Genomic DNA, 24,181 nt, shown 5'->3' with positions numbered 1-24,181 from the left:
ATGGGGAAGCACCAAATTGTTTCCACCATAGCTCATGCCCTTACGAGCTGTGAGAGACACGAGCGCCAGAAAAAGAAGGAAACGAGGAAATACAACTGATCTGTGGGCCAAGACGAAGGCAGAGGACACGCGGTGGCCAAGGACAGCTAGTCAAGCCGTGGCTCTGGATGTCGGTCATCTTCCCATTCCATAGATCAGGAAAGTTGCTTTTTGTTATCTTGTACCGACTATGGAGTAAATGACTAGATTTGGTGGCAGGTGGTGGGGGAGTGGGGTGGTACTGTCATCTCCTACCTCACGTTGCTGGACTTTTCAACTAGATAGAATGCTCGTGCACAGAACAACGCTTTCGTGCAAAGATCATATCATGTCTCGTAGCAACAATGCACACACTATCCAACAACCTCTAGTGTTCTTTATCATGTCTCAAAATGTCCTTTTTTTCAGCGTATGACACGTCACTGCATCATCTAGATATACGCGACTACATCTTCCACTAAAAGACAACATCTTCTGGTTTATCGTAAGGTTTCATCATCCATATATCTATAAGAAGGGATCGATGTCACTACTAACTTCCCCTATTTCGATTCCTTCCTTCTCTTCTTGGGTGTTCATTCCTGGATGCATGAAGGTCCACAAGGTGAAGATGCCTGGCTTGTGCTTGGTGTTGTTCATGGTGGCCCTGTTGCTTCCTGGTAAGCCTTGCCCGAAATAATTATCTAAAGAGTATAATAGATTGCTGGTGTTCTATGTTATGATGTTGTTACCCAATTGTTGTCCATATTCTATTGCAGGATCTGAAGGCAAAATTTGCAAGGAGTATAGCAAAACCTACACTGTTTCTGAATGCACGAGCAAACCATGCGTCGAGCACTGCTATGACGAGGGTTTCGCTGAAGGGGAATGTAAAACAAGTGAGTATGAACTTGATGATTATCGATTCTGTCTCTGCAAGAAACATTGTTAATGATGCTTCAAGATGTCAAGCAAAGAGTAATAAGATCTTGAGGCGGAGTTGTCTGTAACATCCCAAAATATTCCGATTTTGGAATGTTAAATAAATAAAAGATACATGACATGTGGTTGCATCATGTAAGGGACTCGGCTCAATTGATAGACAAATGCCCGCATGTTGTATTTCCGTCAATACAAGTCATAAATTGTGTGTATTGACCGTTTGAAGAACATTTAGGCCCTCTTTTGATTTGCAGAATTTTCAAAACATGGGAATAGAAAAAATACAGAATATGAATGGCATGTCCACTTCAGTCCTATATGATTAGGATAGAGTTTTGATGCCATAGGAAAAACAAAGAAATTGTAAAGAGGTTTGAATGAATGCTAGATTTTCAATGAAATGGAGTACACTTATTCCATAGGAAACAATCCTATAGAACGAGCATAGAAAAAAATCTTAAGGATTCTAACCCTCCAAAATCCTATGAAATTCCGTGATCAAGGACCCAGATAAGTGTCACACGTGTGACATGAACATATGGCAACTCCGAACGTTTTTTATGATTTTTGATGGAAAGTTTACTGATGTGAGGATGACAACTGTTTTGAGGGAAGGCCATCACGGCTAGGTTTATTGAGCTTAAACAAGAATTACATCATCTAGAAGTTTAGAAACCAGACAAGCCAGAGGCTCGTCAGTCCAAGAGCTACAAACCTTATTACAAAAGGAGTAACTAGCTAGCACATGAGAGCGGCCGTCCTGAACGCAGCGGCAGATGATCGCAACTATCCAACCGGTCGTCCAGGCGAGGTGATCAGTGCGCTAAAGTTCGTTCAGACCAGGAAAGTGGACATACATCGGTCGATACATGTGAATACCCTTGTCCTTGTGGGATGCACATCTGACGCAGAGGAGACCTGTCGAGCAGAGCGTGCATTTTCTTTACTCCGCAGGCCCAGTACTGATTTTTTAAAGTTGTCTGGACGACGCAGTCTGGGGGCCCTGTACGACGGCTGTACCCCTGTCCCGCGTCTCACATCAATTCCCTTTTTCGATTGAGGGCAAAGACCACAGAGAACCGGCAACAAATTGGGCGCTCGAGGTCTGTTTGGATCTAATCATGCCGATCCCCGGAGCGACGACGCCGGCATTGGCCTCTGGGTGAGTTAAATTCTGCTTCTATCCTTGTTCTTCGTTGACTCTAGGGCTTACGAGCTTGCTCCGCGCGCTGGTACTGCAGATCGACGGGGGCGACAACCGATTCAGTGGTGCGTGAGGTGCGCCGCCGGTCCGGCCGTGGCCGATTCGGTCCTAGGCGTGGACTCGCCAGAGATGCGGCCGTTGGATCAGGGCCGGGCGCTTCTGGGCCAGGTTGGGGCCTTGTCTGATGTCGAGTTCTCTAGTGCGTTCAATTCTGGGGGCGGATGTGTGGCGTCGGCAGGCGCCGGCGACGGGGCGCACACCTTCAACTCATGCAGCGTGATTCAGTCCTTCCGACCCGGGGCACCTTGGGCACAAGATGAATGGCAGCGGTGTTGGAGTTGCCCGGCCATGACGAGCAGACGAGGAGCTCCGGGACATCTCGGCACAGCGGCGATGGATCAGGACAGCAGGATGCTTCTGCGTGGTGGAAAAGGACGTTGCCACTTGCCAGCGATCAGTACTACTGCCGTTCGTCGTGGTGGAAAAAGTTTTTCGTCCTTTCGCCTGCGAGCGTACTGGGCGTGTCAGGTTGTACTGTCAGGCGCTGAGTTTGGAATACACATATACGCTACATATCGCTGTCCAACGTTGGCCTATACTCTAACTAGCACTCTCGGCTGATTCGAATCGCGACGGCACGCGCGCCGTTGATGCGGTGCGTGCAGATGCCACTGCGTCCATGGATGCACTTCTCGCTAGCACATGCGCTGCTTGATTCGAAGAATGAACACAATGTTTAATGTTAACCTTCCCAATTAACAAACACACATCGATGCAGCCGAGTCCCACCATACCGATTGTCCTGAGCAATAGTCAACAACAATTGAAGAATCTGATTCCGCCTCCACCCGGTTGAATCGCTTCTCATCTCTGACGCGAGGATGGCAACTTTAGTTATGAAGCATCGCAAAAAAAATAGAATGGCAAGTTTCAGTTTTGTTTTTGGGTTTGTTTTTGGCGGCTGATAGGCATCATCCGGATGTACTGAAGAAAAGAACACATGCCTTCTCCACCGCCCGATTAATCCTGATCAGAGCATCCCTCTAGTCTAAGCCCACGCCGTCAAACGTCGATGTACCCGCTCGCACCACGGCCAAGACGCCATCGCAACACCATGGTGCCGTGGAAGCACATTGTCACCACAACCCGCCGAGCCATCACAGCATCACCACGCTGGTCAGCGTTGCTGCAACGACTCATCGCCGAACACCATTGCTGCAACTCCCTCGTCGCAGCAGTAAACGTGGTTGCAGCTGGCTTCATCGGCCATCACCTCTGCTGCAACCCCTACGTCATTGCTACGTCATTGCAGCATCGTAAGCTCGCCGTAGTGGTTCTCACAGCTGCCGACGTCCCTACACCTCTGCCTAGTTCCGCTTTCCTGTCGAACACTCTGCCAACGTCCCTTGTTCCAGAGTACAAAAAATTCAATCTTTTATACCAGACATCCAAATCTCACTTTGCTTTCCTGTCGAACACTCTACGGGCAGGGCTAAAGTTGTTCAGTATTCAATCTGCCATACTAGACATCCAAATCCCTCACTTTGCTTTCCTGGCGAAGCTCAGGAATATGGACACCACATTCTTCCCACTGGTGAGAATAAAACGAACACTAGATTAAGATGCAAGGTAAATCAAGGCAATGATACCCTCAAGAATTTCAGGACAGAGCAAAAATTCTAAACTGGCAAGACTAAAGCCATATTAGGATATTCGATGCTGCATAATAACATAACCAAATCCTCACATGAACAGAAAGTAACACATACATCCCTTGACAATCAAACTAGGCAGGTTCACAAACCCTGTGGGCATGGCATCAAAATTACTGCGGCAATAGGACAATGTCATTTCTGGCGAGCAACAGGGTAAAGAAGATCTAATCGAAGAGGGAGAAGCCAAGGTCATCCTCGCTCTCCTCCTTCTCCTCTTCCTTCTTCTCCTCAGCCTTGGGGGCCTCTGCGGCAGCTCCACCTGATGCAGCGGCACCACCACCACCAGCACCACCACCGATCGGACCAGCAGAGGCACCACCAATGACCACCTGCATTAAGTTTCATATATGAGCATTTCAACTCTATTTATCAATAGAAGTCTCTTTTTCGCAACAATTAAGAAAACAAGTTAACAGCAAGACAAGCTGTCAGCTGTCTACTTATCATTTAAGACACAACATGCTGGTTGACACAACATGGCATCAAACTTAGCTTGTTGACACAACATGCATAATTATCATTTAAGACCGACTTCCAATGAGCAATGGTCACTTGGTTCAGCAACAAATGTATGATAATTTACAAAAAAGACCACCTTAATGTGCTAGCAACTTGTTATATCACACTAGTAATAAACAAACTTGCAATCTCTAGCGATGGCAAACTATAGAAACAGAAAACAGAGAAGCAAATGATATAATTATACAAAACAAAGAGATATTATATCCTATGTAAACAACCTTTTCTGCAACCTAGTGATAATTAGGAAAAAGAACTGTTACGAAGATCTGCTCTACGCGCTAATTAAGCCATAACCCATTGACTGAGAACAACACAAACAACTAAATAATTTAGCTTCGATTTACTGATAAAATGCCAACTCCATGAACTTAAATACAGCATCTGGGCCAACGTTCTATAGCTATCATAAATTCAAACAGATCCTCATAAAGAAAGGCCGAAGATCTTAAATAGAACAGACCGGAAATCACTAACCCGCTACTAAATGCTTGCCGCGGAATCTGTAACAAAACCTTGGGATCGTTATTAACGAACCAACAGAACTCATGGATCGGAACTAATGAAGTACATATACGAAGGCGCAGGGTATAGTCAGATCAGCAGCACGCAGCACAGAATTTTAGTGAGCGCGGGATGGGGTCCGGACCTGGAAGATGGCGGAATTGGGGGAGACCATGGTGAAGGAGGACTGGACGCCGCCGGACTTGTCCTCGGCGCAGGCGGCGGAGACGAGCTGGCGCTGCAGGTCGTAGGGCGTGGCGGCGGAGGCCTCGAGCTCGCCCTTGTGCTGCTTGGCCGACCACTCGGCGCCGGAGTCGCGGCACACGAAGGTGAAGACGCCCATGCCTGCGGTCTCTGGAGCGTGCGGCGGCGGCGGGGGAGGAGGAGGAGGCGTCTGGAGCTTGGTGGTGGGATGCGATGCGAGAGACCCGAACCCTAGCTCGGGGTGGGCTTATGTAGTGGTGACTGGCGAGGATCGCAACTGTTATTGGGCCAGATCAGATTGTTGTCATATTGGGCCATATAAACAACACAGGGCCGAAGTGATCCATCTGTTCCGCCGTAACAACATTCTGGGCCTAAATATTACTCCCACGGGGGCTTATGTCTCGATCGCCAGGACTATCTCCCCCATTGGGGGACTTGGAAGAGCTACGGCAGCTATTGGACTGGTTCGTTAAAACGGTTTTATTTAAAAAGGTTCTATAGACCAGTTTCGTCCGAATATAGAACCTTCCAATGGTTTTTTAGTTGTCTGCGTTCCTTGTATTGTTTCTTTCTTCTATTTATTCAATTTTCTGTGTCTTTCTCAATGGTTTCTTTTTGGGTTTCGTTTTTTGTGTTTCTTACCGAATTTTATTTTTATGGTCTTTATTTTTAAAACTTTACAAACATAAATATCCTTTTATACACACTAGTAAGCCTGCACGTGCAACGCACGTCTTCATTAACACATAAATGATACTCTTTTACATGCAACAAGGGCATACATATTGTTATTTTTACTGTTACAATAAACGTATGGAAGCGGAAATGTCATTCAATTCATCTATTTCTCCACATTCTGAACATGCAAATCAGCAAATAAATCACGAAAAAACATTACGATTCAACTGCATAACACAGTAATTCATAACTCAAAAAGGTCATGTAACATACTAAAATTACATAATCAGCTAATAGGGTTCCAAAGTAACAAGAGAGGTAAATGACATGACAAAATAACATCACATGAATTTCAATTTTGTTGATTCATTTTTCATATCTTTAACTCAAATGTCCAATTCCCCAATATCATCCAGCAAGGCCTCCAACTCTGGTTCATCTAAGCAAGCAAAATATTTCTAAAGAAAATCTACACCACCGCCAAATATCTCATTGGTGACTTCTCCAATGCACCACAATCTTGACAGTACACTTGAATATGTTGCTGATTTCCTTGAAAGAAGACACACATTCTGATGCACAAGGCAAGATGCTCTGCACGTCCAGGGTCCAGCCTACAATAAATATACTTGAACACGGTTTCCAACTTGCAAGTAGGTGGTAAAATCAAGAAAATACGAAGGTCATCCTTTTAGAAATTGGAGGTCCTCGACAAGGATTTCATAGTTTCTCTCCTCATTTTAGGTATTGTAAAGAGTGAAAATGTTACATAAGTGTTAGTGTTATATAATCCAATTCAAGTCTTAGTATCATAAAATATTTTTTGATGACCCTTAATTTACTTGCAAAAACACTCACTGCCAAACATAAAATTGTTCAGATGTCTTACCAAATACTTGTAGAACTAAAAAAACAAATTCACGGCATAAATTTCAAAATTAACAACAAAAATAATGTTGAAGAAAATGTAAGTATAATTAAAATTGAAGTGAACTTGACATAATTCAAAATCAGAACCTTTATATGGCTGGCAATGAGTCATCCTATATAGCAAAATATGAGTGTCGGACAAAATAGCTCTCATTGGGTACTCCATGAAATTTAACATCTAGAGACCACAAGTTGAATGATATGAAATTTTGATATGTTCAGTAACAAATACCGATAAAAATATTAATGGTTTTATAAAACTTTCAAAATAATTTTGACTGGATACTTTTTTAATCCCTTTTGTCTGTGTAAAATGATTGCACCCACGTAGTCAAACTGGTCACACCTGATAAAAAAGAATTGGACAAAGTCAGAGGCTAAATACAAACCAAATGAGCAAAAGGGCTATTGATAAAAAAATGAATCGGACAACACGGGATGCTATATCTGACTTGACCAAAAGGGCTAAAAACTCAACTCAAAAAAGAAAAGGAAGGAAAAAGGACACACCGGACGCCCCCTCTCAGTTCTCCTCGCCTCGTCACCTACCTTCCCCATCCTTATCCCTTCACTGTCTCCCTTGCTCCCTATTCCATGGTGGCCAGAAGCCCAGAACTCTCTCTACCTCCTCCGGCCGCCCCTCCTCTTCGTCCCACCGCCGTTGCGAGATCTCGCCCTCTCCCCACTCTTCTCAACCCATCCTCGTCGAATCGGTCGCCGAAGTGCCCGAGGATCCGCTCGAGGTCGGCATGGTCGCTGGGCGCGGGACGAAGGCCGACGCGGAGGCGCGGGACTCGTCTCCACCAGATCGGCGGCCGTGGTAATCATCCGTCGCAACCTCCGCGCCCGGTGCTTTCATCTCCATCTCGCTTGTCGGCAGCTCCCACCACCCTGTGAGTGCGACTGCACTGCGCCCTGCCCTGCCCAGGTGGGCCAGTAGTTCCGTGGTGGCTGGTCCCCTGCAAGTGCAAGCCGGCGCCGGTAGACGATCTATTCCCGACTTCGGGTTTCATATCTGCTTCATTTCCCACTTCTGCTAATCTGTGATTGCTATCCATTCATGTATAGTACATAACTGTTGGGGATTGTTGCAGAAATTAAAAAAATTCTACGCATCACCAAGATCAATCAATGGAGCAACTAGCAACGAGAGAGAGGGGAGTGCATCTTCATACCCTTGAAGATCGCGAGATGGAAGCGTTACAAGAACACGGATGAAGGAGTCGTACCCGAAGCGATTCAGATCGTAGTGGATTCCGATCTTAGCGCCGAACAACGGCACCTCCGTGTTCAACACACGTGCAGCCCGGTGACGTCTCCCGCGCCTTGATCCAACAAGGAGGAGGGAGAGGTTGGGGAAGAAGGCTCCAACAGCAACACGACGGTGTGGTGGTGATGGAGTGGCAGTTCTCCGGCACGGCTTCGCCAAGCTCGTGCGGAGGAGGAGAGGTGTTGGGGAGGGGAGGGATTGTGCTTTGGATGTGGTGTTGCAGCCCTCCCCTCGCCCCTCTATTTATAGGAGAAGGGGGAAGGGGGCCGGCCCCTCTAGATGGGATCTAGAGGGGGCGGCAGCCAAGGGGGGGGCTTGCCCCCCAAGCAAGGGGACCCCCCTAGGGTTCCCCCCAACCCTAGGCGCATGGGCCCTAGGGGGGTGGCGCCCCGCCCTCTTGGGGCTGGTTCCCTTCCACCCACAGCCCATAAGGCCCTTCGGGGCAGGTGGACCCTGGTACCCCTCCGATGGTCCCGATACAATACCGGTATACCCCCGAAAACTTCCGGTGACTGTATGATGACTTCCCATATATAAATCTTCACCTCCGGACCATTTCGGAACTCCTTGTGACGTCCGGGGTCTCATCCGGGACTCCGAACAACAGTCGGTAATCACACACAAATCTTCCGTATAACCCTAGCGTCATCGAACCTTAAGTGTGTAGACCCTACGGGTTCGGGAATCACGCAGACATGACCGAGACAGCTCTCTGGCCAATAGCCAACAGCGGGATCTGGATACCCATGTTGGCTCCCACATGTTCCACGATGGTCTCATCGGATGAACCACAATGTCGAGGATTCAAGTAATCCCGTATACAATTCCCTTTGTCAATCGGTACGTTACTTGCCCGAGATTTGATTGTCGGTATCCCAATACCTCGTTCAATCTCGTTACCGGCAAGTCACTTTACTCGTTCCATAATGCATGATCCCGTGACTAACCACTTAGTCACATTGAGCTCATTATGATGATGCATTACCGAGTGGGCCCAGAGATACCTCTCCGTCATACGGAGTGATAAATTCCAGTCTCAATTCGCGCCAACCCAACGGACACTTTCGGAGATACCTGCAGTGCACCTTTATAGTCACCCAGTTACATTGTGATGTTTGGTACACCCAAAGCACTCTTACGGTATCCGGGAGTTACACAATCTCATGGTCTAAGGAAATGATACTTGACATTAGAAAAGCTATAGCAGACAAACTACACGATCTTGTGCTATGCTTTGTATTGGGTCTTGTCCATCACATCATTCTCCTAATGATGTGATCTCGTTATCAATGACATCCAATGTCCATAGTCGGGAAACCATGACCATCTGTTGATCAACGAGCTAGTCAACTAGAGGCTCACTAGGGACATGTTGTGGTCTATGTATTCACACATGTATCATGGTTTCCAGTTAATACAATTATAGCATGAACAATAGACAATTGTCATGAACAAGGAAATATAATAATAATCATTTTATTATTACCTCTAGGGCATATTCCAACAGTCACCCACTTGCACTAGAGTCAACAATCTAGTTACACTGTGATGAATCGAACACCCATAGAGTTCTGGTGTTGATCATGTTTTGGTCGCGGAAGAGGTTTAGTCAACGGATCTGCGACATTCAGATCCGTGTGCACTTTGCAAATATCTATGTCTCCATCTTGAAAATTTTCATGAATGGAGTTGAAGCGACGCTTGATGTGCCTGGTCTTCTTGTGAAACCTGGGCTCCTTGGCAAGGGCAATAGCTCTAGTGTTGTCACAAAAGAGAGTCATCGGCCCCGACGCATTGGGAATAACTCCTAGGTCGGTAAAGAACTCCTTCATCCAGATTGCTTCATGTGTTGCCTCCGAGGCTGCCATGTACTCCGCTTCACATGTAGATCCCGCCACGACGCTTTGCTCGCTACTGCACCAGCTTACTGCCCCACCATTCAAAATATACATGTATCCGGTTTGTGACTTGGAGTCATCTAGATCTGTGTTGAAGCTAGCATCGACGTAACCCTTTATGACGAGCTCTTCGTCACCTCCATAAATGAGAAACATATCCTTAGTCCTTTTCAGGTACTTCAGGATATTCTTGACCGATGTCCAGTGTTCCATGTCGGGATTACTTTGGTACCTTGCTACCAAACTTATGGCAAGGTTTACATCAGGTATGGTACACAGCATGGCATACATAATAGACCCTATGGCCGAGGCATAGGGGATGACACTCATCTTTTCTCTATCTTCTGTCGTGGTCGGACATTGAGCCGAGCTCAATTTCACACCTTGCAACACAGGAAAGAACCCCTTCTTGGACTGATCCATATTGAACTTCTTCAATATCTTATCAAGGTATGTGCTTTGTGAAAGACCTATGAGGCGTCTCGATCTATCTCTATAGATCTTGATGCCTAATATATAAGCAGCTTCTCCAATGTCCTTCATTGAAAAACACTTATTCAAGTAGGCCTTTATGCTGTCCAAAAGTTCTATATCATTTCCCATCAAAAGTATGTCATCCACATATAATATGAGAAATGCTACAGAGCTCCCACTCACTTTCTTGTAAATGCAAGCTTCTCCATAAGTCTGCGTAAACCCAAACGCTTTGATCATTTCATCAAAGTGAATGTTCCAACTCCGAGATGCTTGCATCAGCCCATAAATGGATCACTGGAGCTTGCATACCTTGTTAGCATTCTTAGGATCGACAAAACCTTTCGGCTGCATCATATACAATTCTTCCTTAAGATAGCCGTTAAGGAATGTTGTTTTGATGTCCATTTGCCATATCTCATAATCATAGTATGCGGCAATTGCTAACATGATTCGGACGGACTCCAGCTTCGCTACGGGAGAGAAAGTCTCATCGTAATCAACCCCTTGAACTTGTCGATAACCCTTAGCGACAAGTCGAGCTTTATAGATGGTAACATTACCATCTGCGTCCGTCTTCTTCTTAAAGATCCATTTATTTTCTATCGCTCGCCGATCATCGGGCAAATCTGTCAAAGTCCATACTTTGTTTTCATACATGGGTCCTATCTCGGATTGCATGGCTTCAAGCCATTTGTTGGAGTCTGGGCCCGCCATCGCTTCTTCATAGTTCGAAGGTTCACCGTTGTCTAACAACATGATTTCCAGGACAGGGTTGCCATACCATTCTGGTGTGGAACTTGTCCTTGTGGACCTACGAAGTTCAGTAGCAACTTGACCTGAAGTACCTTGATCATCATCATTAACTTCCTCTCTAGTCGATGCAGGCACCACAGGAACATCTTCCTGAGCTGTGCTACTTTCCGGTTCAAGAGGTAGTACTTCATCAAGTTCCACTTTCCTCCCACTTACTTCTTTCGAGAGAAACTCTTTCTCCAGAAAGGACCCATTCTTGGCAACAAAGATCTTGCCTTCGGATCTGAGGTAGAAGGTATACCCAATTGTTTCCTTAAGGTATCCTATGAAGACGCATTTTTCGGACTTGGGTTCGAGCTTTTCAGGTTGAAGTTTCTTGACATAAGCATCGCATCCCCAAACTTTTAGAAACGACAGCTTAGGTTTCTTTCCTAACCATAATTCATACGGTGTTGTCTCAACAGATTTAGACGATGTCCTATTTAAAGTGAATGTAGTTGTCTCTAAAGCGTATCCCCAAAAAGATAGCGGTAAATCCGTAAGAGACATCATAGACCGCACCATATCCAATAGAGTGCGATTACGACGTTCGGACACACTGTTACGCTGAGGTGTTCCAGGCGGCGTGAGTTGTGAAACAATTCCATATTTCCTTAAGTGCATACCAAACCCGTGACTTAAATATTCTCCCCCATGATCTGATCGTAAGAACTTTATTTTTCTGTCACGTTGATTCTCTACCTCATTCTGAAATTCCTTGAACTTTTCAAAGGTCGCAGACTTGTGTTTCATTAAGTAGACATACCCATATCTACTTAAGTCATCAGTGAGGGTGAGAACATAACGATAGCTACCGCGATCCTCAACGCTCATTGGACCGCACACATCAGTATGTATAATTTCCAATAAGTTGGTTGCTCTCTCCATTATTCTGGAGACCGAGTCTTGGTCATTTTGCCCATGAGGCATGGTTCGCACGTGTCAAATGATTCATAATCAAGAGACTCCAAAAGTCCATCTGCATGGAGCTTTTTCATGCGTTTGACACCAATGTGACCAAGGCGGCAGTGCCACAGGTATGTGGGACTATCATTATTAATCTTACATCTTTTGGTATTCACACTATGAATATGTGTAACATCACGTTCGAGATTCATCAAGAATAAACCATTGACCAGCGGGGCATGACCATAAAACATATCTCTCATATAAATAGAACAACCATTATTCTTGGATTTAAATGAGTAGCCATCTTGTATTAAACAAGATCCAGATACAATGTTCATGCTCAAAGCTGGCACTAAATAACAATTATTGAGGTTTAAAACTAATCTCGTAGGTAAATGTAGAGGTAGCGTGCCGACGGCGATCACATAGACCTTGGAACCATTCCCGACGCGCATCATCACCTCATCCTTCGCCAGTCTCCGTTTATTCCACAGCTCCTGTTTTGAGTTACAAATATGAGCAACCGCACCGGTATCAAATACCCAGGAGCTACTATGAGTACTGGTAAGGTACACATCAATAACATGCATATCACATATACCTTTGGTGTTGCCGGCCTTCTTATCCGCTAAGTACTTGGGGCAGTTCCGCTTCCAGTGACCGTTTCCCTTGCAATAAAAGCACTTAGTCTCAGGTTTGGGTCCGTGCTTTGGCTTCTTCCCGCCAACTGGCTTACTGGGCGCGGCAACTCCCTTGCTGCCCTTCTTGAAGTTTTTCTTACCCATGCCTTTCTTGAAACTAGTGGTTTTATTGACCATCAACACTTGATGTTCCTTTTTGATCTCCACCTCCGCTGATTTTAGCATTGAAAATACCTAGGAATGGTTTTCACCATCCCCTGCATATTGTAGTTCATCACAAAGCTCTTGTAGCTAGGTGGGAGCGACTGAAGGATTCTGTCAATGACCGCCTCATCAGGGAGGTTAATGTCCAGCTGAGACAAGCGGTTGTGCAACCCAGACATTTTGTGTATGTGCTCGCTGATAGAACTATTCTCCTCCATCTTATAACTGTAGAACTTGTCGGAGACTTCATATCTCTCGGCCCGGGCATGAGCTTGGAAAAACATTTTTAGCTCTTGGAACATCTCATATGCTCTGTGCTGCTTGAAACGTTTTTGGAGCCCCGGTTCTAAGCTGTAAAGCATGCCGCACTGAACCAGGGAGTAATCATCAACACGCGACTGCCAGGCATTCATAACGTCTGGATTTGCCGGGACGGGTGCTTCACCTAGCGGTGCTTCAAGGACATATGCTTTCTTGGCAGCTATGAGGATGATCCTCAAGTTCCGCACCCAGTCCGTATAGTTGCTATCATCGTCTTTTAGCTTGGTTTTCTCTAGGAACGCGTTGAAGTTGAGGTTGACATGAGCGTGGGCCATTTGATTTACAAGACATTTTGTAAAAGTTCTAGACTAAGTTCATGATAATTAAGTTCATCTAATCAAATTATTTAATGAACTCCCACTCAGATAGACATCCCTCTAGTCATCTAAGTGATACATGATCCGAGTCAACTAGGCCGTGTCCGATCATCACGTGAGACGGACTAGTCATCATCGGTGAACATCTTCATGTTGATCGTATCTTCTATACGACTCATGTTCGACCTTTCGGTCTCTTGTGTTCCGAGGCCATGTCTGTACATGCTAGGCTCATCAAGTCAACCTAAGTGTTTCGCATGTGTAAATCTGGCTTACACCCGTTCTATGTGAACGTTAGAATCTATCACACCCGATCATCACGTGGTGCTTCGAAACAACGAACTTTCGCAACGGCGCACAGTTAGGGGAAACACTTTCTTGAAATTATTATGAGGGATCATCTTATTTACTACCGTCGTTCTAAGCAAATAAGATGCAAAAACATGATAAACATCACATGCAGTCAAATAGTGACATGATATGGCCAATATCATTTTGCTCCTTTTGATCTCCATCTTTGGGGCGCCATGATCATCATCATCACCGGCATGACACCATGATCTCCATCATCGTGTCTCCATGAAGTTGTGTCGCCAACTATTACTTCTACTACTATGGCTAACGGTTTAGCAATGAAGTAAAGTAATTACATGACGTTATTCAGTGACACGCGTGTCATACAATAAATAAAGACAACTCCTATGGCTCCTGCTAGTTGTCATACTCATCGACATGCAAGTCGTGATTCCTATTACAAGAATATGATCAATCTCATACATCACATATATTTCATTCATCACATCCTTTTTGGCCATATCACATCACACGGCATATGCTGCAAAAAACAAGTTAGACGTCCTCTAATTATTGTTGCAAGTTTTACGTGGCTGCTATAGGTTTCTAGCAAGAACGTTTCTTACCTACGCCAAAACCACAATGTGATATGCCAATTGCTATTTACCCTTCATAAGGACCCTTTTCATTGAATCCGATCCGACTAAAGTGGGAGAGGCAGACACCCGCTAGTCACCTTATGCAAATAGTGCATGTCAGTCGGTGGAACCTATCTCACGTAAGCGTACGTGTAAGGTCGGTCTGGGCCGCTTCATCCCACGATGCCGCCGAAACAAGATAAGACTAGTAGTGGGAAGTAAATTGAAAAAATCTACGCCCACAACAAACTTGTGTTCTACTCGTGCATAGAAACTACCATAGACCTAGCTCATGATGCCACTGTTGGGGATCGATACAGAAATTTAAAAAAAATTCTACGCATCACCAAGATCAATCTATGGAGTAACTAGCAACGAGAGAGAGGGAAGTGCATCTTCATACCCTTGAAAATCGCGAGATGGAAGCGTTACAAGATGCGGATGAAGGAGTCGTACCCGAAGCGATTCAGATCACGGTGGATTCCGATCTTAGCGCCGAACAACGGCACCTCCGCGTTCAACACACATGCAGTCCGGTGACGTCTCCCGCGCCTTGGTCTAGCAAGGAGGAGGGAGAGGTTGAGGAAGAAGGCTCCAACAGCAGCACGACGACGTGGCGGTGATGGAGTGGCAGTTCTCCGGCAAGGCTTCGCCAAGCTCGCGCGGAGGAGGAGAGGTGTTGGGGAGGGGAGGGGCTGCGCCTTGGATGTGGTGCTGCAGCCCTCCCCTCGCCCCTCTATTTATAGGAGAAGTGGGAAGGGGGCCGACCCCTCTAGATGGGATCTAGAAGGGGGCGACGACCAAGGGGGGAGGGGGCTTGCCCCCCAAGCAAGGGGAGGCGCCCCCCCTTAGGGTTCCCCCCCAACCCTAGGCGCATGGGCCCTAGGGGGGGTGGCGCCCAGCCCTCTTGGGGCTGGTTCCCTTCCACCCACAGCCCATAAGGCCCTTCGGGGCAGGTGGACCCTCCCGGTGGACCCCCGAAACCCCTCCGGTGGTCCCGGTACAATATCGGTATACCCCCGAAAACTTCCGGTGACTGTATGATGACTTCCCATATATAAATCTTCACCTCCGGACCATTCCGGAACTCCTCGTGACGTCCGGGATCTCATCCGGGACTCCTAACAACATTCGGTAATCACACGCAAATCTTCCTTATAACCCTAGCGTCATCGAACCTTAAGTGTGTAGACCCTACGGGTTCGGGAATCACGCAGACATGACCGAGACAGCTCTCCGGCCAATAACCAACAGCGGGATCTAGATACCCATGTTGGCTCCCACATGTTCCACGATGATCTTATCGGATGAACCACAATGTCGAGGATTCAAGTAATCCCGTATACAATTCCCTTTGTCAATTGGTACGTTATTTGCCCGAGATTCGATCGTCGGTATCCCAATATCTCGTTCAATCTCGTTACCGGCAAGTCACTTTACTCGTTCCATAATGCATGATCCCGTGACTAACCACTTAGTCACATTGAGCTCATTATGATGATGCATTACCGAGTGGGCCCAGAGATACCTCTCCGTCATACAGAGTGACAAATTCCAGTCTCTATTCGTGCCAACCCAACAGACACTTTCGGAGATATCTGCAGTGCACCTTTATAGTCACCCAGTTATGTTGTGACGTTTGGTACACCCAAAGCACTCTTACGGTATCCGGGAGTTACACAATCTCATGGTCTAAGGAAATGATACTTGACATTAGAAAAGCTTTAGCAGACAAACTACATGATCTCGTTATCAATGACATTCAATGTCCATAGTCGGGAAACCATGACCATCTGTTGATCAACGAGCTAGTCAACTAGAGGCTCACTAGGGACATGTTGTGGTCTGTGTATTCACACATGTATCACAGTTTCCGGTTAATACAATTATAGCATGAACAATAGACAATTATCATGAACAAGGAAATATACTAATAATCATTTTATTATTGCCTCTAGGGCATATTTCCAACAATAACTACATATGTAGCTCGGTAGTCTAGGTTTAAGCATGAGAGTCATTTTAGAACCTCAAGAAAAATTACAAGTTGGGGTGATCCTATTTTCGTACTGTCTAATCTTGGAGTAAGTTGTTCGATTAGACGTTCTTAACTTCATTGCAGCAAATGTTATGAGTGGGGATTCTAGTTAGTTGATATTCTTGAGGCAACCATGCTGCGATAAAGTTAATTGATTGTTAGATTTGAATTCTGGATGGCCATGGGCGCTAGGGACCAAGACGGATGAGGTTGATTTGGCTTGATCCTGCCAAAGAAAATCTTCTTTTTGAAAAATGAAAACATGTTTTTAGAAGTTCAGGTTTAAGTTTCCAAATGCGAGCTTTATAGAAAATCAAAGAGGGTGGTGAGGTCATCGACAGTGACACCGGTGGTGGCCACCCCAACCACACGCCAAAAACCAGCCGCGAACAGGCAAACGTAGAGCAGGTGGTCAGCGGTCTCCAAGGTCGCCGCTCACAGGGGGCACACAGCATCCGCCGTGGCGACAATACATTTATGGGCTAGGACGTTGCGCATGTTGATGCATCGTTGGACCAGGAGCCAACAGAAGAATTTATATCGCGAGGGGGCACGCGAGTCCTAGATGAACGCGGCGAGGGTACATAGAGCTGGAAAACAAAACCGTTTTTGCATCCGAGCCGCGGTGGAGCCAAAGCTCGTCGTTGCCGTCCCGGACGGGCGCAACCTCCTGGAGGATGGTGAGGGCGGCGAGTTCTCGTGTGCCCTTGCCTGTGAGCCGAGGGACAAGAAAGGCGGCCAGGCCACGGGCACGCACATGCCTGTCGGTGACCTCCGCGTCCACGGCAATGCGTGAGTAGGGAAGGGAACACCGTGGCAGCGACCCCGCAGGGAAGCCAACTATCCCACCAGAAAAAGCAGCAGCACCCGTCCCCGACGTCCACGGTGGTGAGAGCTCGGTAGAGAGGCAACATTTTGTCGAGAGAGCCACGGTGCCCACCCAGGTGCAGCCACCCGTGCGCCAAGAGAGAGGGGCCGCCAGCGCACCCCCAGACTTTTCCTTTGTAGAGGACGGTGGTTAGCTAAAGAAGTTTATCACCTCAAACTTTTCCTTTCTAGGAATAATTTCCCTTATTAGAAGTACATGAACATCTCTGGCATCTTCAGTACTACTTATGGCAGCTGCACAAGTGTTATTCATGATATACCACAACATTTTAGATATATTTCTTGTTGTCCCTGACCCCCCGTTATAACAGAAGTGCTTTTGCAGGCTTACAAGAAATGGATATTGTAGATCATCTAAGAGTCATGGAATTTGTTCCATCCTAAATTTTTGGGACTCTGGAATAAACACAAAGATGGGGATGGGGAGGCATACCTGCCTGACATAAACATCCACCCGGACCTTTTGAGCGTTGTACAGAAGTAATTGACAGGTTTAATTCATGATAGTCTTGGATTTGGTTTAGCCAAAATGATTAGGTACTTACTCACTTAATTTCTGAATACACCAGTTATTTGTTGAATGCATCAGTTAGACTACGGTGATACATCAAAGCTTCTCTTTAACTGAAACAACTTAATTTTGGAGGAGGACTACCCTGTTTCCAAATCTTAGCTCCGCCATTGATTCTACCTGAATTTACTTTAGTAGTTCTCCTCTTGCAAATTTGAGCCTATATGTTTGGTTTCATATTTTTGTTTATCATGCAATACTTATCCTGCAGCCATCTAATATGCAAATTTGATAATAGAAGATGACCTCATTTATGTACAGAAAAATGCATATTCTTGGACTGTGATTTCTTCTACACTCTCTTGGACCTGGTTACAAATAGATCATACTGATTGGGTTTTATTCATTCAGTCATACAGATTTGAATACTATACTGTTAAAACAATATGATGGATGGCTCCAGTTTGATGCACTGTTAAAATTTCATGTTGAAGTCACATGAGGTAGATCTATTATGGTTTGTACAGAAATGATGCATTGATCAGCACACTGTTGTAAGCATGCAAATTTGAGAGTGAAGAACATTGTTATAAAGATGCAAACTTGACAGGGATTAGGGAAGCAATGAAGTGCGCACATATATGTTAAATAGAATTTCCTGTAAAACCATGAACTGGTCGGCCCCATCACATTAACCCAATTGAATATCATGTAAAATAATACCATCTTCCCTTGGTGCGGGCAGGTGCGTTGCCTGAGGAGTTAGTCGGCGCCAACGTCAGTGGTTGCGGAAGGTGGCGATGGCGCAACAGTGGCTTGGCGGCGCCGACGTCTCACTGTCGTGTGCGTCTGAACGGCAACATCAAGAACGAAATCGAGATTAACTGCGATGGAACTGACCACATATTGCGCACAAGAGGATAGTCTGCACCTGCGTTGGCGAGAAGCTCGTCGGCGCTGGCGTCGTCCGCTGCGCATGGCGCCGATGGCGCAGGATAGGCTGGGCGGCTGCGATGTACGTCTAGGTGGGCAAAGGCAGAAGGATCGAGATGATTCCCGTACGTTTAGCCATTTGTTGTGAGCCGGAGGTGTTAATTGCCGTTAACTGTGGCTAATTTTCTGTACTGATTGGCTTATTTATTTGTTTTTTGGACGCGGACACAATGGGTGGAATTGTTCGATCTTTTTTTTCGGGAACGTGGAACTGTTTGATGGATGGCAGAGTTTCGTTTGCTATAGTAAATTGCTAAACCTACACAGGCGAGGGCTGACTTTTATGTGGACGGTTAGATGCCTGATCGTGGGGTGGTAATTTATCTTGTTTGGCCTGTGTACGTTTATCCGGGTGGGCATAGTGAAGAATATGTTTGCTTGTTTAATAGTAGTAGAGATTATACATTTTTCATACACATCAGGAACATTTTATCCATAATATATATTTCTCAAATATATAATTAAAATTTCCTTTGAAATATAACTTTTGATGCCCATCTTTCATACACTTTGTAAGGAACAAATTACTTATAAATGTTTGAAAAAAAATACCTGATTAACATTTTTTGAAATATATTTATGTCCACTTTTTTCATACACATTTTACATAATTCGTATGCATCAGGAACATTTTCTTATAAACGTTTCATCTTTCAAATATATGTTTTCAGCATTTTTTGAATATGTCTTAAACATTTTCCCCAAATACAAATTGAACATTTTTTCAATGATACTAAACATTTTTTATAACTACATGAATGTTCTTTTACATTGTATAAAGTTTTTTTTAAAACTGTAACAAACTTTTGAAATGTGTGAACATTCAAAATGTGAACTACATTTTTCGAATGGGATGCGATATGTTTTAGTTAAGAAAATATATTTTACATTGTATAAACATTCTTTTCACATGTCATGTATATTATTTGGAAATACGAGAACATTTTTAAGTTGCCACAAACTTTTTTTAATGTTACTCACATGTTCAGAAGTTGTGCTGACATTTCCCAAAAAAAACTAGGTTAACAATATTATAACTCGCAATGAAAAGATATATAAGTTTTTCTAGTAAACTTCAAAAATCTATACGTAATCTTTACCTAATAATAATGTAAGAAGTGACTCTTGCGGTCAGTCATGCAATTTTACAGAAAACCCCTTATATTTTCTGTGAAATAACCTACAGTACACACTTAAGTCATAGCTGAAACTTTTTTTTGCATTTTTCTAGGACCCACTTACTTTATAGGTAATTCTCCCCCGGCTTATATTTAAGTCAAACAAATGCTTTCCTGAATTAGTCATATCTTTTAAACTATAACTCCGATTTTAACATGCTATATATAAAATTTGAATAGAAAAATATGTATAATTTGACATGATGTTATTTTTACTTGTTAAATACTTTTAAAATATTATTTTGAAAGCAAACTATAATCTATAGCGCACGGTCATTTAGGATTAACCACATTCAAACACATTTTGATTTGTAAGAACACTAAGATCATCGCCGACGAGGGTAAGAAGGAGGATAAGTGGCAACACAAATGTGATGCCCCGCTAAAATAAAGGATCTGGACCTATTGTGGTCTTGAGTGGTTATTGGGTTAAGAACGTGTGTTACTTTTTCTCCCGTTATAACGCACGAGCTCTTTTGCTAGTAACAATAAAGTAAGGAGTGCCACTGGTGGTCTGCCATGCAATTTTGCAGAAAACCCTTTGTATTTTCTGTGAATTAACCCGCAATACACACTTAAGTCACAGTCGAACCATTATTTTACATTTTTTTGCAAAATCCCTGACTTTTTAGGTAATTCATCTGTGGATATTTAAGTCAGGCAAATGATTTCTAAATTATACATATCTTTTAAACCATAACTCCGATTTTAACATGTTACATATCAAATTTGATTAGAAAAAAAATATAAAATCTGAATATGATGTTATTTTTACTTGTTAAATATTTTTCTAATATTATTTTAGAATATATTTAAGTCAAACAAATATTTTTCTAAATTATCCATATCTTTAAACCGTAACTCCGACTTTAACATGTTATATATATAATTTGATTAGAAAAATGTGTAAAATCTGAATATGATGTTAGTTTTACTTGGTAAATATTTATAAAAATATTATTTTAAAACAAACTTATAATCTTTAGCGCACAGTTCATTTTTCTTTCGTACCAGCGGCGATCCGGAATGCAGAAAAACACCCAAAAACCGTATAACAAAAGGAAACATCAATAACACACAAGCACACCTTTGAAAAACCTCGCATGAGAAAAATAATAGATTTCTCATCGCGAGAGCGAGAGAGAGGGGAGGAGAGGGAGAGAGAGGCGCCTTGGGGTTAACGACATTCAAACACGTTTTGCTTTCTGTGAACACTGAGGCCACCGCCTGCAAGGGTGAGAAGGGGGATAAGCGGCAACACAAATGTGATGACTTGCTGAAATAAAGGACGTGGATTTATTGTGGTCTTGAGTGATGGTTATTGGAATAAGAGCGTGTGCTATTTTTTCTCCCGTTGCAACACACGGGCTATTTTGCTAGTAATAATAAAAGAAGAAGAGTTTTTGCATGTCCATCACACATTTGTTAGTAGAATCCACGCAACCTTTTTTGGTAATACTCTCAGTCCACCTGCAAGTGAAAGAAAAATGATTATCTTTTTTTTGCATTTTTATAGGAAACCATTATCTTTTTTGCATTTTTATAGGAAACCCTCTGCATTTTCTGGTAATTAACCCGCGATCCACCTTTAAGTCACATGAATTAAAAAAGAAACCTCACTCGTATTTGGGTTAATCAACCCGTAGTCCATCTTGAACAAATGATTTCCGAAATGTCCGTATCATTAAATCCTAACTCCATTTTTAACATGTTATATATGGAATTTGATTAGATAAATGTGTTGATCTGAATATGATTTTTTTACCTGTTAACAATTTTTAAATGCTATTTAGGATGCAACCTTTATCAATAGTGCATGATCCATCTTTCTTTTGTACCGACGTCGATCCAGATTGCAAATGAACACCTCAGCAAAACCAGATTGGAGACGAAAATAATAGATTTCTCATCTTATGCCGAGGGGGGGGGGGGGATAGAGAGACGCCTTAGGATTGACCACATTAAAATATGGTTGTATGAGCACTCAGGGCACCGCCGGTGTGGGTAGGAAGGGGGATAAACGACAACAGAAATGGTACGTCATGTTGAAATAAAGGACGTGGATTTATTAGGGTTTTTGGGTCATGGTTATTGGGTTGGGTGTATGGTATTTTTTTTCTATTGTAACGCACAAGGTCTTTTGCTATAAGTAAAAGAAAAAAAATATGCACTAGAGACCCGACGCTCCTCCCGAGATGGGCCGACCCATTTAGGGGGCGCCTGAGGCAAGCGAACGCTTTGTCTCGCTATAAGCAAGGGCCAGCCCTGTTAGCCATGTAGCGAGACAACCCCTCCTCCCAGTGTGGTGACTATATCACGCTTATAGTGAGACGGGGATCTCACACTAAAGCGCCTACAGTTACAGGCCGGCCCACCATGACATACTTAAAAGTAGGAAAAGAGGCTAAGCGAGCGGGGATCAATCCCAGGATTGACTGGTTATTGTGTAACACGCTAGCCATTGAGTCACCTATCAGGTTCGTGTTTTGTTAGACAGGCGCGACCTAGTTAAAGAAAAAGAGGCGGTTTTCCACATTTTTTGTGTTTTTGTTTTTACCTTTTTCTCCACCAGGTTTTCTTCATTTCTTTGTCCTTTTTACTGGTTTTTATTTGTTTCTTTCTCGGTTTTCACTAGCTTTGTTTCTTTTTTTTTCTCTTTTCTTCAATTTTCCTTCGTTTTGTTTGCTTCTTTTCTCGTTTTTCATAGGTTTTCTTCCGTTTTCTGTCGGGTTTTCACTGTTTTTCTATACACATTTTTTGTATGTATCTAATACATTTTTAATACATTTTTAATATTTTTCAAATACAAGACTAACATGTATTGAATACCTGATCAATATTTTTTATACACATTTAACATTTTTCAAATGCTTGATAATCATTTTCCAAATAGAAATAAACATTTATTGAATACATGTTAAACTTTTTTCAACACATATTTTTCAAATGCTTGATTAATATTATTCAGATATAAGTTTAACATTTTTATAATACATGGTCAACATTTTTCTATACACACTTTATATTTTTGAAAGACAAGTTTAACATTTTTTAATACGTGGTCAACTTTTTTTTATACACATTTAACATTTTCAAATACAAGTTTAACATTTTTCAATACATGGTCAATATTTTTTTATATACACATTTAACATTTACCGAATACAAGTTTAACATGTTCTGAACACTTGTTTAACATTTGTTTCAAATGAGTGGATTAAGAATTTTCAATTAAGTGGTCAATATTTTCTCTATACACATTTCACATTGTATATGTTTTGTATACATGAGAAACATTTTCTTTATACATATTTAACATTTTTCAAATGCTAGATTAACATTTTTGAAATATTTTATGTAAATATTTTTATAATATATTTATTTAAAATATTTAGAAGCATAAACGTAATTAAAAAATAAAAATAAAAAACGAGGTAGTGGCCTCCCGAGCGGCTCGGTTCCCTAGGTCACCCTATAAGCGAGAATATAGGGGCACCCTCCTCCCAGCGCGCACGGCGCCAAATAGGCGCTCTCCCATAAGCGAGACAAAGCCCCCATGTTTCGCTTTAGGCGAGACTGAGCGGTAGCCTCGCGTCAAGGGACACACTAGTAGGGCGGTCGAGTAATGTTTCCATTTCTTGTTTCTTGAGCTGTTCGTTTCTAACAGATTTTTTTTTGTTTTCTGAAAAAAAACAGATTTTATGTTCGTTCTTTTTTACATTTTTTATATTTTTAAATATTATATATATATATATGTATATATCTAAAATTATTTTACTTTCATTTTTTAAAACATCCATCACATATTTAAAAATGTTTATGCAGTGTAAAAACATTGCTCATGTAAATTTTAAAAAATATTCATCATGTTTTCAAAACATGGTCAACGTGTGTTTCAAAAATGTTTATCATGCATTTAAAAAAATGGCCAGTCATATATTTTAGAAATTAAAAATGTTAATCATGTATTTGAAAAATGTACAAGGTGTATACAAAAAATGTAGCGTGTATACAAACATGTACAAGATGTATTAAAAAATGTCCAATGAGTATTTGTGAAAATGGTTATCATGTATTTGTTTTTAAAATATTCAA

General features: G+C 43.1%; 1 protein-coding gene and 1 long non-coding RNA gene across 2 annotated transcripts; one reads left to right on the top strand and one right to left on the bottom strand.

Moving 5' to 3' along the window:
* Positions 1-561: 561 nt before the first annotated feature.
* On the top strand, positions 562-1,144 carry LOC119342084. Its single transcript, XR_005165374.1, has 2 exons — positions 562-698; positions 798-1,144. It is a non-coding gene; the product is annotated as an uncharacterized LOC119342084 (long non-coding RNA).
* A 2,678-nt stretch (positions 1,145-3,822) lies between these two features.
* Positions 3,823-5,329, bottom strand: LOC119336971 (60S acidic ribosomal protein P3-like). The gene is made up of 2 exons (XM_037609061.1): positions 5,048-5,329; positions 3,823-4,208 (listed from the first exon to the last, which is right to left on the bottom strand). The coding sequence occupies exons 1-2, from the start codon at positions 5,243-5,245 to the stop codon at positions 4,044-4,046; spliced, it is 363 nt and encodes a 120-aa protein (XP_037464958.1). The 5' UTR covers positions 5,246-5,329; the 3' UTR covers positions 3,823-4,043.
* Between the last annotated feature and the right edge of the window lie 18,852 nt (positions 5,330-24,181).

Source organism: Triticum dicoccoides, chromosome 7B, assembly GCF_002162155.2.
Source record: "Triticum dicoccoides isolate Atlit2015 ecotype Zavitan chromosome 7B, WEW_v2.0, whole genome shotgun sequence".
Classification (NCBI taxonomy): domain Eukaryota; kingdom Viridiplantae; phylum Streptophyta; class Magnoliopsida; order Poales; family Poaceae; genus Triticum; species Triticum dicoccoides.
The sequence above is the reverse complement of the archived record's forward strand: the minus strand, read 5'-3'. Positions and strand labels throughout refer to the sequence as shown.